This window comes from Hyperolius riggenbachi, chromosome 10 (assembly GCF_040937935.1).
Source record: "Hyperolius riggenbachi isolate aHypRig1 chromosome 10, aHypRig1.pri, whole genome shotgun sequence".
Classification (NCBI taxonomy): Eukaryota; Metazoa; Chordata; class Amphibia; order Anura; family Hyperoliidae; genus Hyperolius; species Hyperolius riggenbachi.
In genome coordinates, this window is record NC_090655.1 from 21,839,866 (window position 1) to 21,865,511 (window position 25,646).

A 25,646-nucleotide genomic window follows, 5' to 3' on the forward strand; every position below is an offset into this window, starting at 1 on the left:
TGGTTTGGTGATTACAAATTAAAGGGTAACTGAGACGGATGAAAAGTAGTTTTATACATACCTGGGGCTTCCTCCAGCCCCCTTCAGGCTAATAAGTCCCTCACTGTCCTCCACCACCCGAATCTTCTGCTATGAGCCCTTGTAATTCAGCCAGTCAGCGCTGTCCGGCCGCATGCCGCTCCCACAGCCAGGAACATTCTGCACCTGCGCAATAGTGCTGCACAGGTGTAGTATGCTCCTGGCGGCGGAGTGTGTGCATGCGCACTACGCCCGACTGGCTCAAGTACCTGGACTCATAGCAGAAGATCCAGGTGGTGGAGGAGGACAACGAGGGACTGATTATCCTGAAGGCGGCTGGAGGAAGCCCCAGGTATGTATAAAACTTTAATTTCATCTGTCTCAGGTGTACTTTGTTACACAGTAGTACTATACTCTACATATGCACTCTCCACCAGGGCTGTGAAGTCGGTCCAAAAATCCACCGACTCCGACTCCTCAGTTTAGGATTCCACCGACTCCGACTCCTCGACTCCGACTCCTCGACTCCGACTCCTCTAATTTGCATATTACAATTTTGTTGATTAAAAGTATGTAACATGAAATTCGTCTCTTAACTGCCAAAGTTTAGGAATTTTACAAGACAGCTGAAGTGAGAAGGATATGTAGACTACTATATTTATTCCCTTTAGACTAAAACTAGTCCTTGGTAAGAGTACTTGTAAAAGGTACAAACCGGAACAAAGAACATCTATCAGGCCCTAGGCAATGTAAGTGTGGGCACATGTAAGAAAGATGTGCAGGTATTCTGCAGGGGAATGAGGAGATTGTAAACAGACAACAATGTTCAATGTGCTCAGCATTCTCAGTGGATTCCCTGCAGCTCTGTGGGGAGTGCATATGTAGAGTATAGTACTACTGTGTAACAAAGTAAACCTGAGACAGATGAAATTAAAGTTTTATACATACCTGGGGCTTCCTCCAGCTGCCTTCAGGATAATCAGTCCCTCGTTGTCCTCCTCCACCACCTGGATCTTCTGCTATGAGTCCAGATACTTGAGCCAGTCGTGCGTAGTGCGCATGCACACACTCCGCCGCCAGGAGCTTACTGCACCTGTGCAGCACTATTGCAGCACTATTGCGCAGGTGCAGAACGCTCCTGGCTGTGGGAGCGGCATGCGGCCGGACAGCGCTGACTGGCTGAATTACCAGGACTCATAGCAGAAGATCCGGGTGGTGGAGGACAGCGAGGGACTGATTAGCCTGAAGGGGGCTAGAGGAAGCCCTAGGTATGTATAAAACTTTACTTTTCATCCGTCTCAGGTACCCTTTAATTTGTAGTCACCAAACCAAATTTTAACAACATATCAAATTATTTGATTTCATCAGCAAAGGGAGTGCATACATTTGCATAAATCAGCATCAATGCAGAATTATTTCCATCTCATTGACCATCTCTATTAGTGACACAGCTACACATCAGGCTTTATTCTTACAGCATAGATGGTATTTAGTATATATAAGAGATTCCTGTGTACACATCATATATACAGTCACAATCAGATATGTATATCTGACCTTAAAAATACGGGGACTGCTTTATTGAAGCAGCACAAGTAACTAATTTTGATTGGTTTATTTCATTTTTGTGGACTAAGAACAGCTATTACTGTATATATACTGTATATATACATTATTTTTAATGACTATTATCTGAGAAATAGAACATTTTATCATTTTCTATTTTAATTACAGTTACAAATTCATTAGGAGTCGGAGTCGGTGCAGTTTTTCCCGACTCCGACTCCAGGCACCCAAAATCGCACGACTCCGACTCCACGACTCCGACTCCACAGCCCTGCTCTCCACAGAGCTGCAGGGAATCCACTGAGAATGCTGTGCACATTGAACACAGAGGTGTTGTCTATCACCCATAAACCTTGTTCAGATTGTGCATGAAGAATGTGTAATAGAGGAAGAATCTCCTCAATCCCCTGCAGAGTACCTGCACATCACTCTTACATGTACCCACACTTACATTGCCTAGGGCCTGATAGATGTTCTTTGTTCCGGCCTGTACCTTTTACAAGTACTCTTACCAAGGACTAGTTTTAGTCTAAAGGGAATAAATATAGTAGTCTACATATCCTTCTCACTTCAGTTCTCTTGTAAAATTCCTAAGCGTTGGCAGTTAAGAGACGAATTTCATGTTACATACTTTTAATCCACAAAATTGTAATATGCAAATTAGAGGAGTCGGAGTCAGAGTCGGTGGAATCCTAAACGGAGGAGTCGGAGTCGGTGGATTTTCGGACCGACTCCACAGTCCTGGACGTCTCCCTACCGATTAGCACTCCGCCGGATCATCTCCCTGCCGGCGGGTAGGTGCGATGTCACATTGTGGGCGCGAATGAGAAATTAAGCGATCGCGGCACTTTGCGCAGGAGTCCTTGGATCTTACAGGACACCCGAGATGAAAATAAACTAATGAAATAAACAATTTTATACATGTTCCTTCTCCTATAAATGACTTTTTAAGAAATTTCACAGTTTTATTTGATATTTAAATCTACGTTTTAAGTTTTTACTGTTTTATTGGTTTTGCTAAATGACACATTCATTGAAGTACATACATACATGTCTATCTCCTCATGTCACGTCACCTCTGGTATCCTTTCGAGATCTGACACGTGACGTTTGCCTGATTGTGCACCTGTACCCACGTCGCAAGATTGCGGAAACAACCAGTCATCCCTCAAAAAATTTGTCACAGCGAAAATAGTCAGGAAAATCGTGAGGTGGGCCTTTACACCAGAAACAAGCATGCAGCTAATCCTATCAGGTCTGACAATGAGGTCAGAAACACCTGATCTGCTACATGCTTGTTCAGGGTCTAGGGATAAAAGTATTAGAGGCAGAGGATCAGCAGGACAGCCAGGCAACTGGTATTGCTTAAATGGAAATAAATATGGCAGCCTCCATATTCCTCTCGCCTCGTGTTCACTTTAACCACTTGAGGACTACAGTTCTAAACCCCCCTAAAGACCAGGCCAGTTTTTGCTTATTAGGCCACTGCAGCTTTAAGGCCAAGCTGCAGGGTCGCACAACTCGGCACACAAGTAATTTCTCCCCCCCCCCCTTTTCTCCCCACCAACAGAGCTCTCTGTTGGTAGGGTCTGATCGCCCCCGAGATGGTTTATTTATTTTTATATATAAATATTTATCTGGGTTTTTTTTTTTTTTTTTTTTTATATTTTTAGCTTTTTTTTTTTTTTTTTTTTATTTTATTTTTTTTTTTTATTTAGTATCCCCGCCCTCCCCCCGCAAGCCAATCCCTGTGATCAGCTGTCATAGGCTTCAGTGACAGCTGATTACTGAAACAGTGGCAGCTGATTACTCCTGACGCAATGGCCCAGTACAGCGCTGCTGCAGATCGCCGTGCTGTGTACATGGTGATTAGACGGCGGTTTCTCCGTCTAACAGGAGACTGAAGACGGTGCGGAGCTCCGCCCCTCAAGCAGGAGATGCGCGTGCAGCTTGCGTGCGATCTCCTGTAGTGACCTGCCCCAGAACCTGACGCCAATTGGCATTAGGCGGGGCTGCCGCTGAGGCCACGCCCATTGGCGTGGAGCAGTCGTAGAGTAGTTAAAGAGACACTGAAGCGAAAAAAAAATATGATGAATTGGTTGTGTACTATGAATAATTTCTAGAAGATTAGCAGCAAAGAAAATATTCTCATACTTTTATTTTCAGGTATATAGTGTTTTTTCTAACATTGCATCATTCTATAATATGTGCAGATTACACAAAACATTTAGCATTCAAAATGAGTCTTTCAGAGCAGTCTGTGAAGTAATGACCTCTCCTCTAGCAGAGAAAAAGTAAACAGTTCACTAAGGGCCCTTTTCCACTAGCAGTCGCTAGCGTTCACGCTGAACGCTAGCGATTGCTGAATCGCAATTACCGGCGATTTCCCGACGTTTGCGGCCGCTATTTTGCTATGCTATGCACTGCATAGCAAAATCGCGGCAAATATCGCTCTGCCGCGCGTTCGCGGTCCTGTCAAAAACGAATCGCGGTAGTGGAAATGACCTACCGCGATTCCTATGTTAAAAAGCAAACCGTAGCGATTGTAAAATCGCTAGCGGTTTGCGGCTTTACGATTCGGCCAGCGCAAACGCGCTAGTGGAAAAGGGCCCTAAAGGTCCGTACACACGCCGGACTTTAGGCAACGACGGGTCCGTCGTTGCCTCCCGCTGGGTGGGCGTGCCAGCGACAGTCCGGCGTGTGTACGCTCTGTCGTCAGACTGATACGGCTGTTTCTGAACGATCCGCCGGATAACAGCCCTCTCCATGACTAACTTAGTCGGAGAGCTTAATGGCTTGTTTGCATAGAGATAACAACTGGAGTTTCTCAACTCTTCCTGTACTGGAAACAATTAGACTGATGTATCTGATCTTAATGTTTTATTTCTTAGCTGTACTACACATACAAATCCTAATATCATCATTTTTTTTTTTTTTTTTGCTTCAGTGTCTCTTTAAATGCAAACCGTATAGAAGTAAGGTAGATGTACAGCGAAGTAATAAGCACAATGCAGGTCCTTGCAATAGCATTGCGCTAGACAGTCCTTTTTAAAGCACACCTGAAGTGAGAGGACTATGCGGGCTGACATTTTGACTTCCTTTTAATCAATGCACATTGCATGGCTGTCCTGCTGATCCTTTGCCTCTGCTCAGCGGATTGTTCAGAAACAGTGTTATCAGTCTGCCTGACAGACTGTACACACGCTCTACTATCGCTGGAACGCCCGCCCAGCGGGTGGGTCTGAGGGACCCGGCGTTCCTTATAGTAGTGCGTGTGTACATACCTTAACTGAGATGGATATGGAAGTTTCCTTTTAAACATTACCAGTTGCTTGTCAGCCCTGCTGATCTCTTTGGCTGCAGTAGTGGCTGAATCACACACCAGAAACGAGCATACAGCCAATCCAGTCTGACTTCAGTCAGAGCACATGATCTGCATGCTTGTTGAGGGGCTGTGGCTAGAAGTATTAGAGACTCAGGATCAGCAGGAGAGTCAGGCAACTGGTATTATTTGAAAGGGAACCTAAACTGAGAGGGATATGGATGTTTCCTTTTAGACAATACCAGTTGCCTGGCAGTCTTGTTAATCTTTGGCTACAGCAGTGGCTGAATCGCACAACAGAAACAAGCATGCAGCTAATTCAGTCTGACTTCAGTCAGAGCACCTGATCTGCATGCTTGTTAATGGGCTGTGGCTGAAAGTATTAGAGACACAGGATCAGCAGGACTACCAGGCAACTGGTATTTTAAAAGGAAAAATCCATATCCTTCTCAGTTTAGGTTCCCTTTAAAGTAAATCTGAGATAAATGAAAAGAAGAAATGTATATGTTACGTCCAGAACTCTAAGTTTCTGGTCATTTCAGCTTGTGGCCAGCCAGAATGAGAAGTAGTACTTCCCCCGCAGATACGAACGGAAACTTGTCCTAGCGGGGAAGTGAGTAAGGGGTGGGTAGGAATACCCAATACTAGTGGTGAGAGGGGGAGGAACAGGAGCCCTGGACTCTAATTGCCTCTTGCTATTGGCCAACTGCTGAGAGGAGGGTAGCAGGGGGAGGAGTCAGAGCCACTGGAATGATTCGTTTCTGACATTGGCCGCTGTCACATGGCCACTTTGCAATGTTCTCCCCAGAAATTTTTTTCAGCCGGGTGATATGAAAAAGTAGCCGGGTGGGGCGAGATGAGAGAACGCAGGGCTGGTGCTTCTCTGCACAATTCTGCTTACAGCAGAGGAGGAGGTGAGCTGATAACAGCCGGGTGCTCACCAAAACTAGCTGGGCGGAGCACCCCGGCTAAAAGAGCCTGGGGAGAACACTGACTTTGCATTTTGGCCAGCCAGAAGTTGAAGAGGCCAGACTTCGGGTTCTGGCCATAACATATACATACCTGGGGCTTCCTCCAGCCCCCTTCAGGTTGATCGGTCCCTCGCCGTCCTGGTACGTATAAATTTGTTCTTTTACTTCATCTCAGGTACCCTTTTTAAAGAGGCCCTGTAGTGACATATAGTAGAATTATAGTAAATTATTTAGGATACTATCTTTTATATTATCCTAATTACATCATCAGAAACACTTCCTATATCTATACATTGCTGCATATTGGTATGTACCCCCGCCCCCCCAATAATCCTAAGTTTAGGCTAATTGGCTATGCTGAATTCTCCTCCCAGAGCATTCTGGGAGATCAGGTATTATTTCTACTGGCTTTGAAACACACTAACGTGATTGTGTCTGCTTCTGACCTCTTTTTAGCATCTGTAACTTTGATGTGTGGCTGAAAAACACTGACTAAATCTATAAAGTAACATTGTAAAAAAAAAAAAAAAAAAGCATTTTTATTAATTACATTATTTTCAGTACAAGAAGTACTCTGATAGCTTAACCTATTTTGGTTCCTGGACGTAGTTTCTACGTCCAGGAACCATGCGCGCCCCCGCGGCCGATCGTGCACGCGCACTCCCGGCCGCGGATTCGGTAGCCAAGGAATCAATGTATCGGGCTACGGAGCCCGATCATTGATTCCTCTCCCCCGCTGAAAAAGCGACAGCTTCTCTCGGAAGCTGAGCTTTTTCTGGCCGTCTCCTTCCTGATGCGTCACTCTAAGCGCGTGCTACGCTTAGAGTGACGTCATCTAAACAAACTCATGGCCGCCATCTTGTGGCCAAAAAGTAATACTACACCTGAAAAAAAAAAAGAATTAACAGACATTTACATTATAAATCTATTGTTTACCTCCCAAAAGTACCCAAATAAAATGTTTAGTATAAAAAAAAAAAACTATTACAATAAAAAAAAAAAAAAACATGTAAATATTTACCTAAGGGTCTAAACTTTTTAAATATCAATGTAAAGATGAAATATTTCTATATTTTTTTTATTTTAAACTTGTAAATAGTGATAGATGCAAAATGGAAAAAATGCACCTTTATTTCCAAATAAAATAGTGTCGCCATACATTGTGATAGGGACATAATTTTAGCGGTGTAATAACCGGGACATATGGGCAAATACAATACGTGAGTTTTAATTATGGAGGCATGTATTATTTTAAAACTATAATGGCTAAAAACTGAGAAATAATGAATTTTTCCATTTTTTTCTTATTCTTCCTGTTAAAATGCATTTACAGTAAAGTGGCTCTTAGCAAAATGTACCCCCCAAAGAAAGCCTAATTGGTGGCGGAAAAAACAAGATATAGATCAGTTCATTGTAATAAGTAGTGATAAAGTTATAGGCTAATGAATGGGAGGTGAACATTTCTCACGTGAAAACGACGGAACCTGAATGGGTTAAAGTGGAGCTGAACTCTTGCACAGGACAGGAGGAAAACCTAGAGAAATGCACCCTGTATGTATTTAGAGAGTTAAGCCTGTCTCATTCCCCTTCATCTGTGACTAATCACCACTGTAATTTGATCTTTCAGCTGTGTCAGCAGCTCAGGAATCTTGACAGTCCTCAGCAGAGCAGCTAATTGGTAAACACAGGATGTTAACGCTATGTCTGCTTCCATGAAAGCAGGAAGTAGACACACTGCAGATTTATTGCAGGATCTGTATCCACTGTAACAGACATGTTTTCCTGTAAAGGTTATTATGCTGTTGCTCATCTTTTAGAGCAGAGGGGAAATTCTGAGTTCTGGTCTGCTTTAAAGGGACTCCGAGCAGTGCAGAAACTATGGAAAGATGCATATCATTTTAAAGCTCTCTTTCTCCTCTTTCCAATGATATATAAACCGCCGCCCTACACCTTTTAGTTTTCGCTATTTTCGCGATTGAAATTGCAGCGCCCGCGATTTCGATCGTGAAAATAGAGAAAACTAAAAAGGCGTAGGGTGACGGTTTAGGTGTTGCTAGAAAGAGGAGAAAGAGAGCTTTAAAATGATATCCATCTGTCCATAGTTACATTGTATCACACAGGGCGACACTTTCCCCAGTGTCAGCAGCTCCATTCAGCAGAAAAAGTCGCCCTGTGTAATACATTGGCCTCAATTCACTAAGCTTATCTCCTGTCTTTAAAGGGACTCCGAGCAGTGCAGAAACTATGGAAAGATGCACATCATTTTAAAGCTCTCTTTCTCCTCTTTCCAATGATATATAAACCGCCACCCTAGGCCTTGTAGTTTTCGCTATTTTCGCGATTGAAATGGCCGCGGCCGCGATTTCGATTGCGAAAATAGAGAAAACTAAAAGGCGTAGGGCAACGATTTAGGTGTCGTCAGAAAGAGGAGAAAGAGAGCTTTAAAATGATATCCATCTTTCCATAGTTATATTGTATTACACAGGGCGACTTTTTGTCAAAGTCAGCAGCTGCATTCAGCAGAATGGAGCTGCTGACACTGGGGAAAGTGTCGCCCTGTGTAATACAATATAACTATGGCTTGATGGATATCATTTTAAAGCTCTCTTTCTCCTCTTTCTGACGATAAATCGTTGCCCTACGCCTTTTAGTTTTCTCTATTTTCGAAATCGCGGCCGCGGCAATTTCAATCGCGAAAATAGCGAAAACTAAAAGACGTAGATTGGTGGTTTATATATCATTGGAAAGAGGAGAATAAGAGCTTTAAAATGATGTGCATCTTTCCATAGTTTCTGCACTGCTCGGTGTCCCTTTAATAACTCTTCTGAGCTGTTTTAAAGTTATCACCATGGTGATATAATTGTGATAACTGTAAAACAGCTCAGAAGAGTTATTAAGAGACAGGAGATAAGCTTTGTGAATTGAGGCCAATGTAACTATGGAAAGATGGGTATCATTTTAAAGCTCTTTCTCCTCTTTCTGACGACCCCTAAATCGTCGCCCTACGCCTTTTAGTTTTCTCTATTTTCACGATCGAAATCGCGGCCGTGGCAATTTCAGTCGCGAAAATAGCGAAAACTAAAAGGCGTAAGGCGGCGGTTTATATATCATTGGAAAGAGGAGAAAGAGAGCTTTAAAATGATATCCATCTTTCCATAGTTTCTGCACTGCTCGGAGTCCCTTTAAAGATCTGATGCTGGAAGGGGGAGAAATTAATGGAATTCCACTTGACACAATTTGGATCTTCAAACGAGAGAGCGCAGGGTGTGGCTTTAGCTGGTGATGTCACCAGGAATTAAGTGGTAGTTTGTGCATTGTGTGAAACCTGGACGGTGTGCTTTCTTTTTGTAAAACCACAATGAGCTTTGTTTTCTATATATAATTATAACAGCTTTAGACATGCCCAGGGTTGCCGATGTCATTTTATTAGGCTTTGTAGGAAGACCAGTTTGGAGTGTTGGTAGAAATATATTGCGCTCAGCATTTTATCTCGATACATTTGCTGTGTACGAGAGCATTGTAGACTGTGTACTTAGGGCCCTTTTACCTTAAAGGGAACCTAAACTGAGAGGGGTATGGATTTTTCCTTTTAAAATAATACCAGTTCCCTGACTCTCCTGCTGATCCTGTGTCTCTAATACTTTTAGCCGCAGCCCCTCAACAAGCATGCAGATCAGGTGCTCTGACTGTAGTCAGACGGGATTAGCTGCATGCTTGTTTCAGGTGTGTGATTCAGCCACTACTGCAGCCAAAGAGATCAGCAGGACTGCCAGGCAACTGGTATTGTTTAAAAGGAAACATCCATATCCCTCTCAGTTTAGATTTCCTTTAATGTGTTGCTATGTTTCCATAGCAGTGCATTGTGAAAAGGCTTCAGTTTTTCAGCGTATAGTCTGAAAGAGGCCATAGTGAAACATGGGCATTACCCTGCACGTCAGTTGCCTTTTCAGTTACAACTGACAGCAACTGATAGTGTAAAATGACCCCAATGGTGCGTACACACATGCGACTATAGTCGTTTGTGACGATCGTTACAAAAAACGAACCAACGACTATTAAGGCAAACGACGAACGAGGCAAATCGCTACAAAACAAAGTTCTGTCTTGGCGGATTTTTACCACCGACGATCGTTAGCAAAAGTGGTACATCGTTGGAAACGATCGTTCGTACCAGGCTGGACATGCGTATTTCACTTTTTCTCCAAGGAACTTTACGATTTTATGCGCAGGCGCATTAAGTGCTTTTACGTGGTGTAACGTTCGTTCTAACGATGTGATCGTTACACACTTTTTACAACTAATTTTACTTCGGTCGTTCTTTCGTCAATTAAAAGTTCGTTCGTCGTCCTCAACGAACGATCGTTGTCGCATGTGTGTACGTAGCATTAGACTGAGTTCACACTGGTGCGTTGCTAACCGAATGGTATGCTCACAGTGACTAGTTTTCTATGGGCTGGATCACACTGGTTCCCATGTCAATATTCTTGGAAAAGGTCCCACACCCATATCCTCTTGTAACCACTGTCCTCCATATACCCTGCAAATATGTTTTTTTTTTCTAGCATATAAGGGGGCTTTGCTGTTAACCTTTAAAGTCGGCGGCTGTTCACCTGCCATATAAGTCTATGGCGCCCACTGCAAACAGCCGGTTCGCAAACTTTTGAGGAAATTTGTGAACCTAAAATCTGATGTTCATAACACCTCTAATTAGCAGGACAGCCAGGCAATGTGCATTGTTTAAAAGAAAATAAATATGGCAGCCCCCAAATCTCTCTCACTTCAGTTATCCTTTAAAGTTAAAGATAACCCGAGGTGTGTTTAAAGAATGTTATCTGCATACAGAGGCTGGATCTGCCTATACAGCCCAGCCTCTGTTGCTATCCCAAACCCCACTAAGGTCCCCCTGAACTCTGCAATCCCTTATAAATCACAGCCATGCTGTGAGGTTGTGTTTACATCTGTAGTGTCAGTCTCAGCTGCTCCCCCGCCTCCTGCATAGTTCCGGTCCCTGCCCCCGTCCCTTCCCTCCAATCAGCAGGGAGGGAAGGGATGCAGGCGGGGACTGGAGTTTTGCAGGAGACGGGGAGAGCAGCAGACTGACACTATAGAGATAAACACAGCCAGCTCTGACAAGCTGTGTCAGCAGCATGGCTGTGATTTATGAGGGATTGCAGAGTGCAGGGGGACCTTAGGGGGGTTTGGGATAGCAACAGAGGCTGGGCTGTATAGGCAGATCCAGCCTCTGTATGCAGATAATATTCTTCAAACCCACCTCGGGTTCTCTTTAATGAGAAGCTTTAAAAAATATGAACCAGATACCTAAGAGGGAAGGCTGTGGGTCCTATAAAGCCTCCCCGTTCTTCTCCTGATCCCCACGTTCCAGCGCTGGCTCTCTGTAGCAATATTCAACCAATTTTGTTTAAATTCTGCTCTCCCCGGCTCCGAAGGGAGGCTTCGGAAAGTCTTCGTTAGCCCGAGTGCTGCTCCGTATTGCGCACGCGCCAGCACCCTCTCTCGTGCACTCGCGGGTGCGCAGTATGGAGCCGCCTGTCTTCGGGAGGACTTGGATCCTGAAGACTTCTAAAGACCCCCGAAGGACCGGGAGAGGAGCGAGAAGGTTCTATAGGACCCAGAGTCTTCCCTTTCCTTAGGTAAGTGTCTGTATTTGGCTTGTTTTTTGTTTGTTTTGTAACTAATCCTATTGACCATCCTATATAATAGTTCCCCTGTGTCTGCGTCCCTGTGTGTGTGTCCGTGCTTTGCGCTACTGCGCATGTGCGCACGGACAATCTTGACACACAGGGAGCAGAGTGCCGGCCGAGCGGGCGGTAGCGCATGCATGCGCGCTGACTGTGCGGCGGTCACAGGGGAGGGAGGAGAGGGCCTTCTTCCGACACAGATCTCGAGCCTGTTTTAAACGGGCTTAGGTCTACTACTTTTAATATATTTTATTCTGCTTTGGTGCCCATGTTTCGACAAAATTACTTACCACCAGGGCGGTGGAGTCGGTACAAAAATCTTCCGACTCCTCAGTTTATGACAGGGCTGTGGAGTCTGAGTCGGGGCAATTTTGGGGAGTTGGAAGATTTTTGTACCAACTCCACAGCCCTGGTTTATGAAACCTCCGACTCCAGGTACCCAAAATTGCTCCGACCCCACAGCCCTGCTTACCGCACCAACACTAGTATTTCAAGATCCTGAACATTGAGGGCTGGGACCCGCTAGCAATAGCATCAGCTGTTTGATTGCACAAATTTATATCTGCTTGGAATGGCAGTATTAGCAATCGCATTGACTCTCCCCGATTCTCTGGTAGAGAGAGAGCAGATCACAGAACCATTGTCCCCGCCTATAGCACTGCTGGTTCACAACAAATGTATTCATGTTGGTAAAAATGCCCATTTACGACTGGTTCTCTTTAAATATCTTTCAAACATTTATATAACTAGATTTACAAAAAAAACCTGGAATGCTTGAACATTTTTGCTTGTTTTCAGCATCGCAGGAGGCTTTTCTGGAGCACTGCGAAGCTTTAAATGTGGGCATTTTCTGGGAATACGTTCTGTTTTATTTATAGTACAGACCCGAAGCTGACGTCGCTGGCATTGCGCTTGTGTGTTTGTGAACTGGCAGGCAGGCACGTGTGTGTGTGTGTGTGTGTGTGTGTGTGTGCGCGCGCGCGCGCTAACTTGCAGGCAGACACGTGTATGTGTGTGTCTGCGAACTTGCAGGCAGAAGCGTGTTTGCAAATTTTCAGGCACACACAAGTGTTTGTTTGTGAACTTGCAGGTAGGCACGTGTGTGTTTGTGAACTTGCAGGCAGACACGTGTGTGTTTGTGAACTTGCAGACGTGTGTGTGTGTGTGTGTGTGTGTGTGTGTGTGTGTGTGTGTGTGTGTGTGTGTGTGTGTGAACTTGCAGGCAGACACGTGTGTGTGTGAACTTGCAGGCAGACACGTGTGTGTTTGTGAACTTGCAGGCAGACACGTGTGTGTTTGTGAACTTGCAGGCAGACACGTGTGTGTATGTTTGTGAACTTGCAGGCAGACACGTGTGTGTATGTTTGTGAACTTGCAGGCAGACACGTGTGTGTATGTTTGTGAACTTGCAGGCAGACACGTGTGTATGTTTGTGAACTTGCAGGCAGACACGTGTGTGTGTGTGTGTGTGTGTGTGTGTGTGTGTGTGTGTGGTGTGTGTGTGGTGTGTGTAGTGTGTAGTGTGTGAGTGTGTGTAGTGTGTAGTGTGTGAGTGTGTGTAGTGTGTGTAGTGTGTGTAGTGTGTGAGTGTGTGAGTGTGTGAGTGTGTGAGTGTGTGAGTGTGTGAGTGTGTGAGTGTGTGAGTGTGTGAGTGTGTGAGTGTGTGAGTGTGTGAGTGTGTGAGTGTGTGAGTGTGTGAGTGTGTGTGTGTCCAGTGTGTCTGTGTGTGTGTGTCCAGTGTGTGTGTGTGTGTGTGTCTGTGTCCAGTGTGTGTGTGTGTGTGTGTGTGGTGATATTTTAGTTGTTGGTGTGTGTGTGGTGATATTTTAGTTGTTGGTGTGTGTGTGGTGATATTTTAGTTGTTGGTGTGTGTGTGGTGATATTTTAGTTGTTGGTGTGTGTGTGGTGATATTTTAGTTGTTGGTGTGTGTGTGGTGATATTTTAGTTGTTGGTGTGTGTGTGGTGATATTTTAGTTGTTGGTGTGTGTGTGGTGATATTTTAGTTGTTGGTGTGTGTGTGGTGATATTTTAGTTGTTGGTGTGTGTGTGGTGATATTTTAGTTGTTGGTGTGTGTGTGGTGATATTTTAGTTGTTGGTGTGTGTGTGGTGATATTTTAGTTGTTGGTGTGTGTGTGGTGATATTTTAGTTGTTGGTGTGTGTGTGGTGATATTTTAGTTGTTGGTGTGTGTGTGGTGATATTTTAGTTGTTGGTGTGTGTGTGGTGATATTTTAGTTGTTGGTGTGTGTGTGGTGATATTTTAGTTGTTGGTGTGTGTGTGTGTGTGTGTGTGTGTGTGTGTGTGTGTGTGTCTGTGTCCAGTGTGTGTGTGTGTGTGTGTGTGGTGATATTTTAGTTGTTGGTGTGTGTGTGGTGATATTTTAGTTGTTGGTGTGTGTGTGGTGATATTTTAGTTGTTGGTGTGTGTGTGTGTGTGTCTGTGTCCAGTGTGTGTGTGTGTGTGTGTGTGTGTGTGTGTGGTGATATTTTAGTTGTTGGTGTGTGTGTGGTGATATTTTAGTTGTTAGTGTGTGTGTGTGTGTGGTGATATTTTAGTTGTTAGTGTGTGTGTGTGTGTGGTGATATTTTAGTTGTTAGTGTGTGTGTGTGTGTGTGTGTGTCTGTGTCCAGTGTGTGTGTGTGTGTGTGTGTGTGTGTGTGTGTGGTGATATTTTAGTTGTTGGTGTGTGTGTGGTGATATTTTAGTTGTTGGTGTGTGTGTGGTGATATTTTAGTTGTTGGTGTGTGTGTGTGTGGTGATATTTTAGTTGTTTGTGTGTGTGTGTGTGGTGATATTTTAGTTGTTAGTGTGTGTGTGGTGATATTTTAGTTGTTAGTGTGTGTGTGGTGATATTTTAGTTGTTGGTGTGTGTGTGTGTGGTGATATTTTAGTTGTTGGTGTGTGTGTGGTGATATTTTAGTTGTTGGTGTGTGTGTGGTGATATTTTAGTTGTTGGTGTGTGTGTGGTGATATTTTAGTTGTTAGTGTGTGTGTGTGTGTGGTGATATTTTAGTTGTTGGTGTGTGTGTGGTGATATTTTAGTTGTTAGTGTGTGTGTGGTGATATTTTAGTTGTTGGTGTGTGTGTGGTGATATTTTAGTTGTTGGTGTGTGTGTGGTGATATTTTAGTTGTTGGTGTGTGTGTGGTGATATTTTAGTTGTTGGTGTGTGTGTGGTGATATTTTAGTTGTTGGTGTGTGTGTGGTGATATTTTAGTTGTTAGTGTGTGTGTGGTGATATTTTAGTTGTTGGTGTGTGTGTGGTGATATTTTAGTTGTTAGTGTGTGTGTGTGTGGTGATATTTTAGTTGTTAGTGTGTGTGTGTGTGTGGTGATATTTTAGTTGTTAGTGTGTGTGTGTGTGTGTGTGTGTGTGTGTGTCTGTGTCCAGTGTGTGTGTGTGTGTGTGTGTGGTGATATTTTAGTTGTTGGTGTGTGTGTGGTGATATTTTAGTTGTTGGTGTGTGTGTGGTGATATTTTAGTTGTTGGTGTGTGTGTGGTGATATTTTAGTTGTTGGTGTGTGTGTGGTGATATTTTAGTTGTTGGTGTGTGTGTGGTGATATTTTAGTTGTTGGTGTGTGTGTGGTGATATTTTAGTTGTTGGTGTGTGTGTGGTGATATTTTAGTTGTTGGTGTGTGTGTGTGTGTGGTGATATTTTAGTTGTTAGTGTGTGTGTGTGTGTGGTGATATTTTAGTTGTTAGTGTGTGTGTGTGTGGTGATATTTTAGTTGTTAGTGTGTGTGTGTGTGTGGTGATATTTTAGTTGTTAGTGTGTGTGTGTGTGTGGTGATATTTTAGTTGTTGGTGTGTGTGTGGTGATATTTTAGTTGTTGGTGTGTGTGTGGTGATATTTTAGTTGTTGGTGTGTGTGTGGTGATATTTTAGTTGTTGGTGTGTGTGTGGTGCTATTTTAGTTGTTGGTGTGTGTGTGGTGATATTTTAGTTGTTGGTGTGTGTGTGGTGATATTTTAGTTGTTGGTGTGTGTGTGGTGATATTTTAGTTGTTGGTGTGTGTGTGGTGATATTTTAGTTGTTGGTGTGTGTGTGGTGATATTTTAGTTGTTGGTGTGTGTGTGGTGATATTTTAGTTGTTGGTGTGTGTGTGGTGATATTTTAGTTGTGTGAAGGTTTCACATCAGCTGCTAGTTTACCTGGTTTAGAAGTGACCCTGTTAGATGACTTTCTGGTTACCATGGAGATGTGGGGCAGATTCCCTGGTGGCGTCCTTTCGGAATGTGTTGTTCAGTGACAGTTTGATTTATTGTGGTGGTTTGTTGGCTTATTTTAGCATTTTCTTTGCCAGGTTTGTCGGTGGTTTATTCTGAGCTGCTTTTTCTTTGTACATAGTTGGGGTCAGTGTTGTCTCATGAGAATGGATTTAGTTCACAAAAATGTGTAAACATTAAAACTGTCCGAGTGCCCTCTGCACAACCTCTCCAACTTACATAAAGGGAACCCGAGGGGAGAGGGATATGGGGGCAACCATATTTATTTCCTTTTAAACAATACTAATTTCCTGGCAGCCCTGCTGACCTTTCAGGCATCCGTAATGACACACCTGGAACATGCATGCAGCTAATCCAGTCATACTTCAGTCAGAAATATCGGATCTGCATGCTTGTTTAGGGTCTATGGCTTTATTATTGGGGTCAGAGGAGCAGCAGTACAACCAGGCAACCAGTATTATTTGAAAGGAAATAAATGTCAGCCTCTGTATTCCTCTCAGACATGACTGTACTCTACAGTGCTGCAGAAGATGTCAGTGCTATATAAATACATAATAATAATAATAATATAGTAGGACATTATACTATGACTATGGTAGGATTATATTGTGAGCCCCTCTAAGGACAGTTAGTGACATGACTACTGTATGTACTCTGTACAGAGCTGCAGAAGATGTCAGTGCTATATAAATACATAATATGGTAGGACATTAGACTAGGACTATGGTGAGGATTAGACTGCGAGCTCCTCTGGGGACAGTCGGTGACCTGACTATGTACTCTGTAAAGTGCTGCAGAAGATGCCAGTGCTATATAAATACATAATAATATGGTAGGACATTAGACTATAACTATGGTAGGATTAGATTGTGAGCTCCTCTGGGGACAGTCAGTGACGTATCTTACTTGAATATGTAGAAAATGATATACCAGTTTATTAAAAACTGTACTTATCAATTCATGATGATGCACTTTTACAGCTGTGATTGTAAAACCTTTCTGATTGTAAACCATTTAAAAGTATAACGTCATTGTTTTCTTTCTTTTAGCTGACATAATTTCAACGGTTGAGTTTAACTTCTCTGGAGACTTGCTAGCTACAGGAGACAAAGGAGGAAGAGTGGTCATATTTCAAAGGGAACAAGAGGTTTGTTTTCCTGAGTTTTCTCCTCTTTGAGACGTTTTACCCCAGCGATCGCCGCTATACGGGACCAGGCATGTACAGTCGTGGCCAAACCTGCTGGAGGGGCGCAAATATTCTGCAAAATGTGCGGCTTCAGTATTCTGGCTGCAGCCGTTCATATAGATCAGGGGTCCCCAAATGTTTTGAGTCGAGGGCCGGGTCAACATACTTCAGACTGCTGGGGGGCCGGAGTATACATAAAATGATGTAGAAGTCTGTGGGCCAGACAGTGAAGCATACCCAGGTGACAACCTGCAGTGGACAGCAGTGTCACCTGATGTGGAATTTGATTGAAAATCAATGAATTACTGCTTTCTGGCTTCCATGTGGATGGGTGGTGCCAGCACTGCTATTCTATATGTGAACCACCAATATCTAGCTGACCGTATCTATAAGTAATACATTTTGTGTGTGGGGGGCCGGTAAAAAAGCCTCAGGGGGCCACATTTGGCCCGTGGGCCTTAGTTTGAGGACCACTGATATAGATCATTGTGCAGTCATCGGATGTATATTTATTGGGAAGAGAGTCATTTGCATCAAAAGTTAAAATGTACCTTCCAGGCTGGTCACTCCCTCGCCATCCTCCTCTGCCCCCTGCATCCTCCACTAGGCAGCCGGTAATTCCACCAGTCGGCGCAGTCCAGCCGCACCATCTCCCCTGCCAGAGAGCATTCTGTGCCTGCACAGTACTCTTCTGGCTATGGGGCGTGTGTAGACAGGCCGTGCATGCGCAGTAAGCCCCAACACACACACACACACACACGCACACACACACACACACACACACGCACACACACACACACACACACACACACACACACACACACACACACACACACACACACACACACACACACACACACACACACACACACACACACACACACACACACACACACACACACACACACACACACTTTTAATTAGTCTCTGGTACACTTGGGCAAAAGGGCAGAGAGGTTAGTATAAGGCCTCATTCACACTATATGCGTTGTCGCACGCAGGAGGATCAGAAGTGTTTAGACACCACTGTTTGCTGCTCAGACTATGTGTGCTATCGCACAGCTGCACACATTTTTGGGGCAAAGCGCAGCGCTGACCCATTCACTGCAGTGACGCGCGGCTGTGCGGAGAAGTGTGGACAAGGCCTAAAGACCCATCTACACCGATTCGATTCAATCCGACATGTCCGGTGGGGTTGCGTGTCCCTGGCTGCTGCAATGCATGCCGGGAGATAGTAGAGTAGTTCCTTGATGTCTCATCTCCCAGCATGCACTGTGGTGGCCAGAGATGTGCAACGTCACCACATAGTGACATATAGCAGAATGCAGTAAATTATTTAGCCAATACCCATTTTACTGTAAGTCTCCTGGTTTCAGCACCAGAAACACACTTTATATTGCTATATATTGGTTTGTAGCCCCGCCCATTTAGTGATGCTTAGCCTAGGCTGTTTAGCTATGCGGATTCACATAGCTAAACAGCCTAGATTGTAAATCAGGGAGAGGATAGGTTTTACAATGGGCTAACACTGACTAGTTAACAAATGTAAAAAAAACAAAACACAAGCTATTTTATGTCACATTTTTTTTTCCCACTACATTTCCTCTTTAACGTACTGGCTTAATATTTAGTTTAAATAGTAAAGGAAGTCTGCACTGTGATGTAATAACAGCACACCTTCTCTTCTACAGAGTAAAAACCGTCCTCAATCTCGGGGTGAATACAATGTTTACAGCACCTTTCAGAGCCATGAACCTGAATTCGACTACTTAAAAAGTCTAGAAATAGAAGAAAAAATTAATAAAATTAGGTGGTTGCCACAGCAAAACGCTGCCCATTTCTTACTTTCAACCAATGGTAAGTACATAGCCAATCGTAAGCCATTCCAAATGCTGCTTGTTTGTTGTTGAAGTGTAACTGTCGGGCATAAAATCAAAAATCAATTCTTTATTTTTATCTGGTAAACAAGTAATAAGGATGCTAACCAGGCAATCCAAAAGTTAAAATCACTCTTACTTTTCTTGTTTATAAATTATCATTCCCGTGTTTACCTGACTCTTATTTGGTACACACAATTTGTTACGTACAAAGGAGTTGCAGGGCATGCTGGGTTGTCCTTTTTTTTTTTGCTTCTCCTCAGACTTAAAGGAGTTATCAGGCGAATTTTAAGAAAATAAGCGCTACTTACCCGGGGCTTTCTCCAGCCCTAAGCTCCCAGCATGTCCCTCGCCGCAGCTCTCCCCGCAGCCGTTTGCCGGAGCTCCCTCCCGGTCCCCAGCGATGACCTCAGGCTGACCTTTAGGTCGGCCTGTACTGAGCCTGCGCGAGCGGCACTGTCAATCACCGCCACGTGGAGCGGACTACGCAGGCGCAGTACTACTACTTTAACTAATGCAGCCTGATTGGCTGAAGCCCCTTTCCCTCCTGTTTTCCCCTCCCACACCTCTGTTCCTCTCTGGCCAATATTTCTCATGCTGAGACAATGCAACAGGGAGGAAATTGCATCAGGATTGGCATCAAAATAGCCACAGTTAAAATGGGAAATGCTAAGAAGGATTTTTTTTTTTTACTGTAGAAAAATCACTAAGATCAAAACGTGGGCAGTGCAATACACATGCTATGTAAGTAGAGCAAATATTTATCTACTTGTATATGTGATGTGTGATGTTCTATTCTGAGATATTATGGCTGACAGCTCCTCTTTAAAGCAGCAGGGGCAGCCATAATATCCCAGGAAAAAAAAACACACATATAAGTAGATAACTACTTGTTCTACTTACATAACATGTATTGTACTGCCCACATTTTGATTTCAGTGAATTTTATATAGTAAGTAAAGAGAATTGTGTTCCTGGCATTTTCTGACTGACTTTTGAGGTCATTTCCTCCCTCACTTTTTTTTTCCTCCTAGAAACTGCACTGTCATAGCTAGCTTGTAAACACGTGTGAGCACAGCATGGATCAGATTTCAGCAGCTCACTGAACTACCCTCAGCCAATCAGTTAGGAGCAAGAATGTGGGAGGAGTGATGACAAGCTTCCTTTTCATGGGCAATGTACCAGATGATGCCAGGCTGCCTAAAATAAAATGTTACATTAGAAACATTTCTGAATAGATTGAAGTGCTTGCAATGCAGGGTCAGGTTGCAGGCTGCATAGTAAACACAGAGCAGTGGGTAAATGGCATTTGATTTTATGCCCGACAATTCTGCTTTATTAATTTTTATGCAAATCTATGCAGTTTGAAAATGGACCAATCAATTTAAAGCGGAACTGTAGATGCCTATCAAACACACTGTTTCACTTACCTGGGGCTTCCCCAAGCCCTCAACAGCTGTCCCGCGCCGGTCCTCCACGAGCCTTCGTTCTCCCGCCGCCAGCTAGTTTCAGTTCCGCCGCCGGGCCACTGCGCCTGCGCGGCTCTGGCAACGCATATCCTTTCTTCCTGTTCCCCTCTGCAATAGTGGGTGAATGCGAAGAACAGATACGCGTGCCAGGGCTGCGCTGGCCTCGACTTGCAAGTCGAGGTTCAGAACGGCGGCGGGAGAACGGAGGCTCATAGAGGACCGGCACGGGACAGGGAGGCTGCTAGGGGGTTGCAGAAGCCCCAGGTAAGTGAAACAGTGTGTTTGATAGTTATCTACAGTTCCGCTTTAAACCTGGGTTTAATTTGATTTGTCCATTTTCAAACTGCATATACAGTATTTGCATAAAATTTGCATACATTTGCAACAACTTTAGGTTAGATGCAAAATATTGTAATGTAGCTTTGTAGCTTTCATAGCTGGTGCTTTAATCATTTCAGTCCGCGGGATTTTTTACCTTATGCATCAGAGCAATTTTCACCTCCCATTCATTCCCCAATAACTTTATCACTAATTATCACAATGAATTGATCGATATCTGTTTTTTTCCACCACCAATTAGGCTTTCTTTGGGTGGTACATTTTGCTAAGAATTTTTTTATAAATGCATTTTAACAGGAATATTAAGGAAATAATGGAAAAAAATGTGTTCTTTATCAGTTTTCAGCTGTTATAGCTTTAAAATAATACATGCTACCATAATTAAAACCTATGTATATTTGTTTGCCCATTTGTCCCAGTTATTACACCATTTAAATTGTCCCTATCACAATGTATGGCGCCAATATTTTATTTGGAAATAAAGGTGCATTTTTTTCAGATTTGCGTCCATCACTATTTACAAGCTTATAAAATAAAAAATGTTAGAAATATACAATACAATAATACAATACAATAACATTTGTAAAGCGCTTTTCTCCCATAGGACTCAAAGCGCATAGCTGTGTCTCAGATTAATACAGGGTTTCAGGCTGGGTTGTGTTACAGAGGAGATAGTCAGATGTTCATGAATGCCAGACTGAAAAGGTAGGTTTTCAGTTTAGACTTAAATGCTTCCAGGGATGGGGCTGTCCTGATTGGGTGTGGCAGGGAGTTCCAAAGTGTAGGGGCAGCATGACAAAAGGCTCCCCTCCCCAGTATAGCGCCCTCCCCAGTTGCCAGATGTTCCCTCAGTAAAAGTCAGCCACCTCCCCATAGCCAGATGTACCCCAAGGATGATACAGCTGTGTCTCAAGATGACACTATTTGGCGTCATAGATATGAGACACAGCGATTGCCACACAGGAAGAATCCCCGATCGTTGCACCGCTGACACATTGCTTGCACGCTACGGACCACCAGCCAGAGGACACAGGCAGCCTTGAGCAGTGCACTCTGCACACCATGTTGCAGGGGATGGGTGGCACAGACACAGCAGGGAGCCAGCTGGAAATAGTAGGATCACTAGTGCACGATCCTTACACTCCTCTGCCAGTAACAAAACCTGTTACACCATCCGTTCTGCTACACTGACTCGCATATAAGCCAAGGGGGTAACTTTTCAGCACATTTTTTTGTGCTGAAAAATTAGGCTTATACGCGAGTATATAAGGTATGTAATTTTTGTTTTCTATGACTTGATATGGCTGTTCATAAATCTCGCAATTTTTTTTCTTTTGTAGACAAAACAATAAAGTTGTGGAAAATTAGCGAACGTGATAAAAGAGTGGAAGGCTACAACTTAAAGGATGACGACGGCCGACTACGAGATCCTTTTAGAATCACTTCCTTACGGGTAACTGCCTGATCTGTCTGTCATTGGCTCACTTGCTGTTTGTATGGCACTTCCGCTTAGGCAGGGGACACACTTGACTGTTTTCTGTGCACGTTTTTCTGCATGCATTTTTTTGCACACCATGGCCTCGATTCATCATTGTCTTTGCGATAGCTTTTTCCAGTTCGTAAATTACCGAATTCGAAGTTTATCAATTTTCTAGTTGTATTCATCAAGGTTTTTCCGCATTCGGTGTGAATTTGATAACAATGCGGTAACCATTCGGGTAACTTGTCGATATTTCAATTTTACAGCGGTAATTTAACACAAGGCCATAAGATTCCCGTGGGATTGTAGGTAAAAAGGCAGTCTTTCGAACACCACGTAGTAACATTCCGAATAGGGCTAAACACCTGGACCAGGATTCTGGAAGTGGCTTGGGACAATCCACAATTTGATTTTTTAAATAAAAGTGCCTTTTCTGAAAAATATGTAGTGCAGCTAGCAATTTAGTTAACCCTGGCACTGCCTGTGTTCTCTTACAAGATGATTCAAGAGAAATGCCGATGTCCTGGTATAGCAAATAAATCCATTCTCTTGCAAATTGATATGGTTCTAGACCTTATTCTTGCTTTTCTGCGCCTTTGAGTCACTCTCAGCTGATCCATAACCACTTCACATGGCTCCATCTTCTCTGTCAGCAATGATCTGACAGGAATAACCACAGAGCAGTGAAGGAGATAACTAATCCTAAATGTAACGCTAAACCACGCCCACTTTCATTTTCATGAATTGCACACCATGTGTGTTTGTATGCAGTAAAACGCACACGTTTTTTCACAGCAGCTAATGCAATTGATAGAGAAAACGGACAAAATTTGCAGAGTTATCCCGCATTGCTGTCAGATTTTTTTTGTCTATATTCTGCGAAAAAATGTATCAAGTGTGAACTAGCACATTGATTAACACGCATTCTCAGTTCTTCTGTGCAGAAAACGTGCACGAAAACAGTCAAGTGCGTCCCCTGCCTTAGTATAATTGTCATCCTCTTTATTTCCTTGTTACAGCTTATAGAGCTCACACAGAGATGCTGCAGTGTAGTTACTTCCTGGTTTGCTGGGAGCACAGAAAGGGTTAACCTCCCGTGTTTACATATTGGCTCTAAACTCGGCAGACAGCTTAGAGCTCAAATTACACTAGATCATTACTTGCTGAGCAGGGAGAATTAGACAGGCTGTTCTCTATGAACACATGCAGGGTGGACACGGGGGATTTCTCAGTGGTGTTCTTCTTTCCTGTTAGAGTTCAGGTCTCCTTTAAAGTGAAGAGGGAAATAGAGGCTGACATTTAATTTTAAACAATCCACATTGCTTGGCTGTCCTGCTGACCCTCTGCCTCTAGTAGCTCTGAAAAAGCATGCAGAACAGATGTTTCTGACTGAAGTCTGACTGGATTAGCAGCATGCTTGTTTCAGGTGTATGATTCAGACACTAGTGCAGCCAAAGAGATCAGTAGGTTTGCTAGGCAACTGGTATTGTTTAACAGGAAATAAATATGGCAGCCTCCATATCCCTCTAGCTTCAGGTCCACTTTAAACTATTTGCACGTTTTGACAAATGCAGACCATGTTGTGGAGGTTTGTATCATCTATAGCTGGATATGTGGCTGGATAGTGTAATGGTTAAGGGCTCTGCCTCTGACACAGGAGACCAGGGTTTGAAGCTCGGCTCTGCCTGATCAGTAAGCCAGCACCTATTCAGTAGGAGACCTTAGGCAAGTCTCCCTAACACTGCTACTGCCTATAGAGCGCGTCCTAGTGGCTGCAGCTCTGGCGCTTTGAGTCCGCCAGGAGAAAAGTGCGATATAAGTCTTTGTCTTTAAAGGTGGCCATACAATAATAGATGGCCCAACAGATAGTAAGAAGGAACAGATCCCTCTCTGATCAGATTCCTATCAGAAGATTTCATCATGAAATGTAATACCATATACACTCACCTAAAGGATTATTAGGCACACCTGTTCAGTTTCTCATTAATGCAGTTATCTAATCAATCAATCACATGGCAGTTGCTCCAATGCATTTAGGGGTGTGGTCCTGCTCAAGACAATCTCCTGAACTCCAAACTGAATGGGAAGAAAGGTGATTTAAGCAATTTTGAGCGTGGCATGGTTGTTGGTGCCAGATGGGCCGGTCTGAGTATTTCACAATCTGCTCAGTTACTGGGATTTTCACGCACAACCATTTCTAGAGTTAACAAGGAATGGTGTGAAAAGGGAAAAACATCCAGTATGTGGCAGTCCTGTGGGCGAAAATGCCATGTTGATGCTAGAGGTCAGAGGAGAATGGGCCGACTGATTCAAGCTGATAGAAGAGCACCGTTGACTGAAATAACCACTCGTTACAACCGAGGTATGCAGCAAAGCATTTGTGAAGCCACAACACGCACAACCGTGAGGCGGATGGGCTACAACAGCAGAAGACTCCACCGGGTACCACTCATCTCCACTACAAATAGGAAAAAGAGGCTACAGTTTGCACCAGCTCACCAAAATTGGACAGTTGAAGACTGAAAAATTTTGCCTGGTCTGATGAGTCTTGGTAGAGTCAGAAATTGGCATAAACAGAATGAGAACTTGGATCCATCATGCCTTGTTACCACTGTGCAGGCTGCTGGTGGTGGTGTAATGGTGTGGGGGATGTTTTCATGGCACACTTTAGGCCCCTTAGTGCTAATTGGGCATCATTTAAATGCCAGGGCCTACCTGAGCATTGTTTCTGCCCATGCCCATCCCTTCATAACCACCATGTACCCATCCTCTGATGGCTACTTCCAGCAGGATAATGCACCATGTCACAAAGCTCGAATCATTTCAAATTTTTTCTTGAACATGACAATGAGTTCACTGTACTAAAATGGCCCCCACAGTCACCAGATCTCAACCCAATAGAGCATCTTTGGGATGTGATGGAACGGGAGCTTCATGCCCTGGATGTGCATCCCACTAATCTCCATCAACTGCAAGGTGCTATCCTATCAATTTGGACCAACATTTTTAAAGAATGCTTTCAGCACCTTGTTGAATGAATGCCACATAGAATTAAGGCAGTTCTGAAGGCGAAAGGGGGTCAAACACCATATCAGTATGGTGTACCTTATAATCTGTTAGGTGAGTGTATACTCGCATAAAAGCCGACCCATTTATAAGCTGAGGTACTCCCTTTTCCCTAAAAAAAAAACAGGAAAAAGTGATTTGCAAATAAGCCCCTTACCCAGTATAGCCCCCTCTATAGAAGCCGGGTGTGCCCCCAGTCAGGTCAGCTAGCCTCCCCATAGCCAGATGTGCCCCAGGATGATACAGCTGTGTCTCAAGACGCCACACAGGAAAAATTCCGGATCATTGCACCACTGTCACGTTGCTTGCACTCTCTGCACGCCACAAGCCAGGGGACACAGGTAGTCTTGAGCAGCTCACTCTGCACACCATGTTGCAGAGGATGGGGGGGGGGGGGGGGGCATAGACAGCAGGGAGCCAGCT

The 25,646-nt window shown here is 43.8% G+C and overlaps 1 protein-coding gene across 1 annotated transcript in view; it reads left to right on the forward strand.

The window, feature by feature from the left end:
• Positions 1–25,646, forward strand: part of PPP2R2D (protein phosphatase 2 regulatory subunit Bdelta) — a 62,537-nt gene that overhangs the window by 20,401 nt on the left and 16,490 nt on the right. Inside the window, exons 3-5 of the mRNA XM_068258064.1 lie at positions 16,856–16,953; positions 18,684–18,849; positions 22,018–22,130. Of these exons, the coding sequence (XP_068114165.1) occupies positions 16,856–16,953; positions 18,684–18,849; positions 22,018–22,130 (377 nt within the window). The remainder of the gene's footprint in view (positions 1–16,855; positions 16,954–18,683; positions 18,850–22,017; positions 22,131–25,646) is intronic.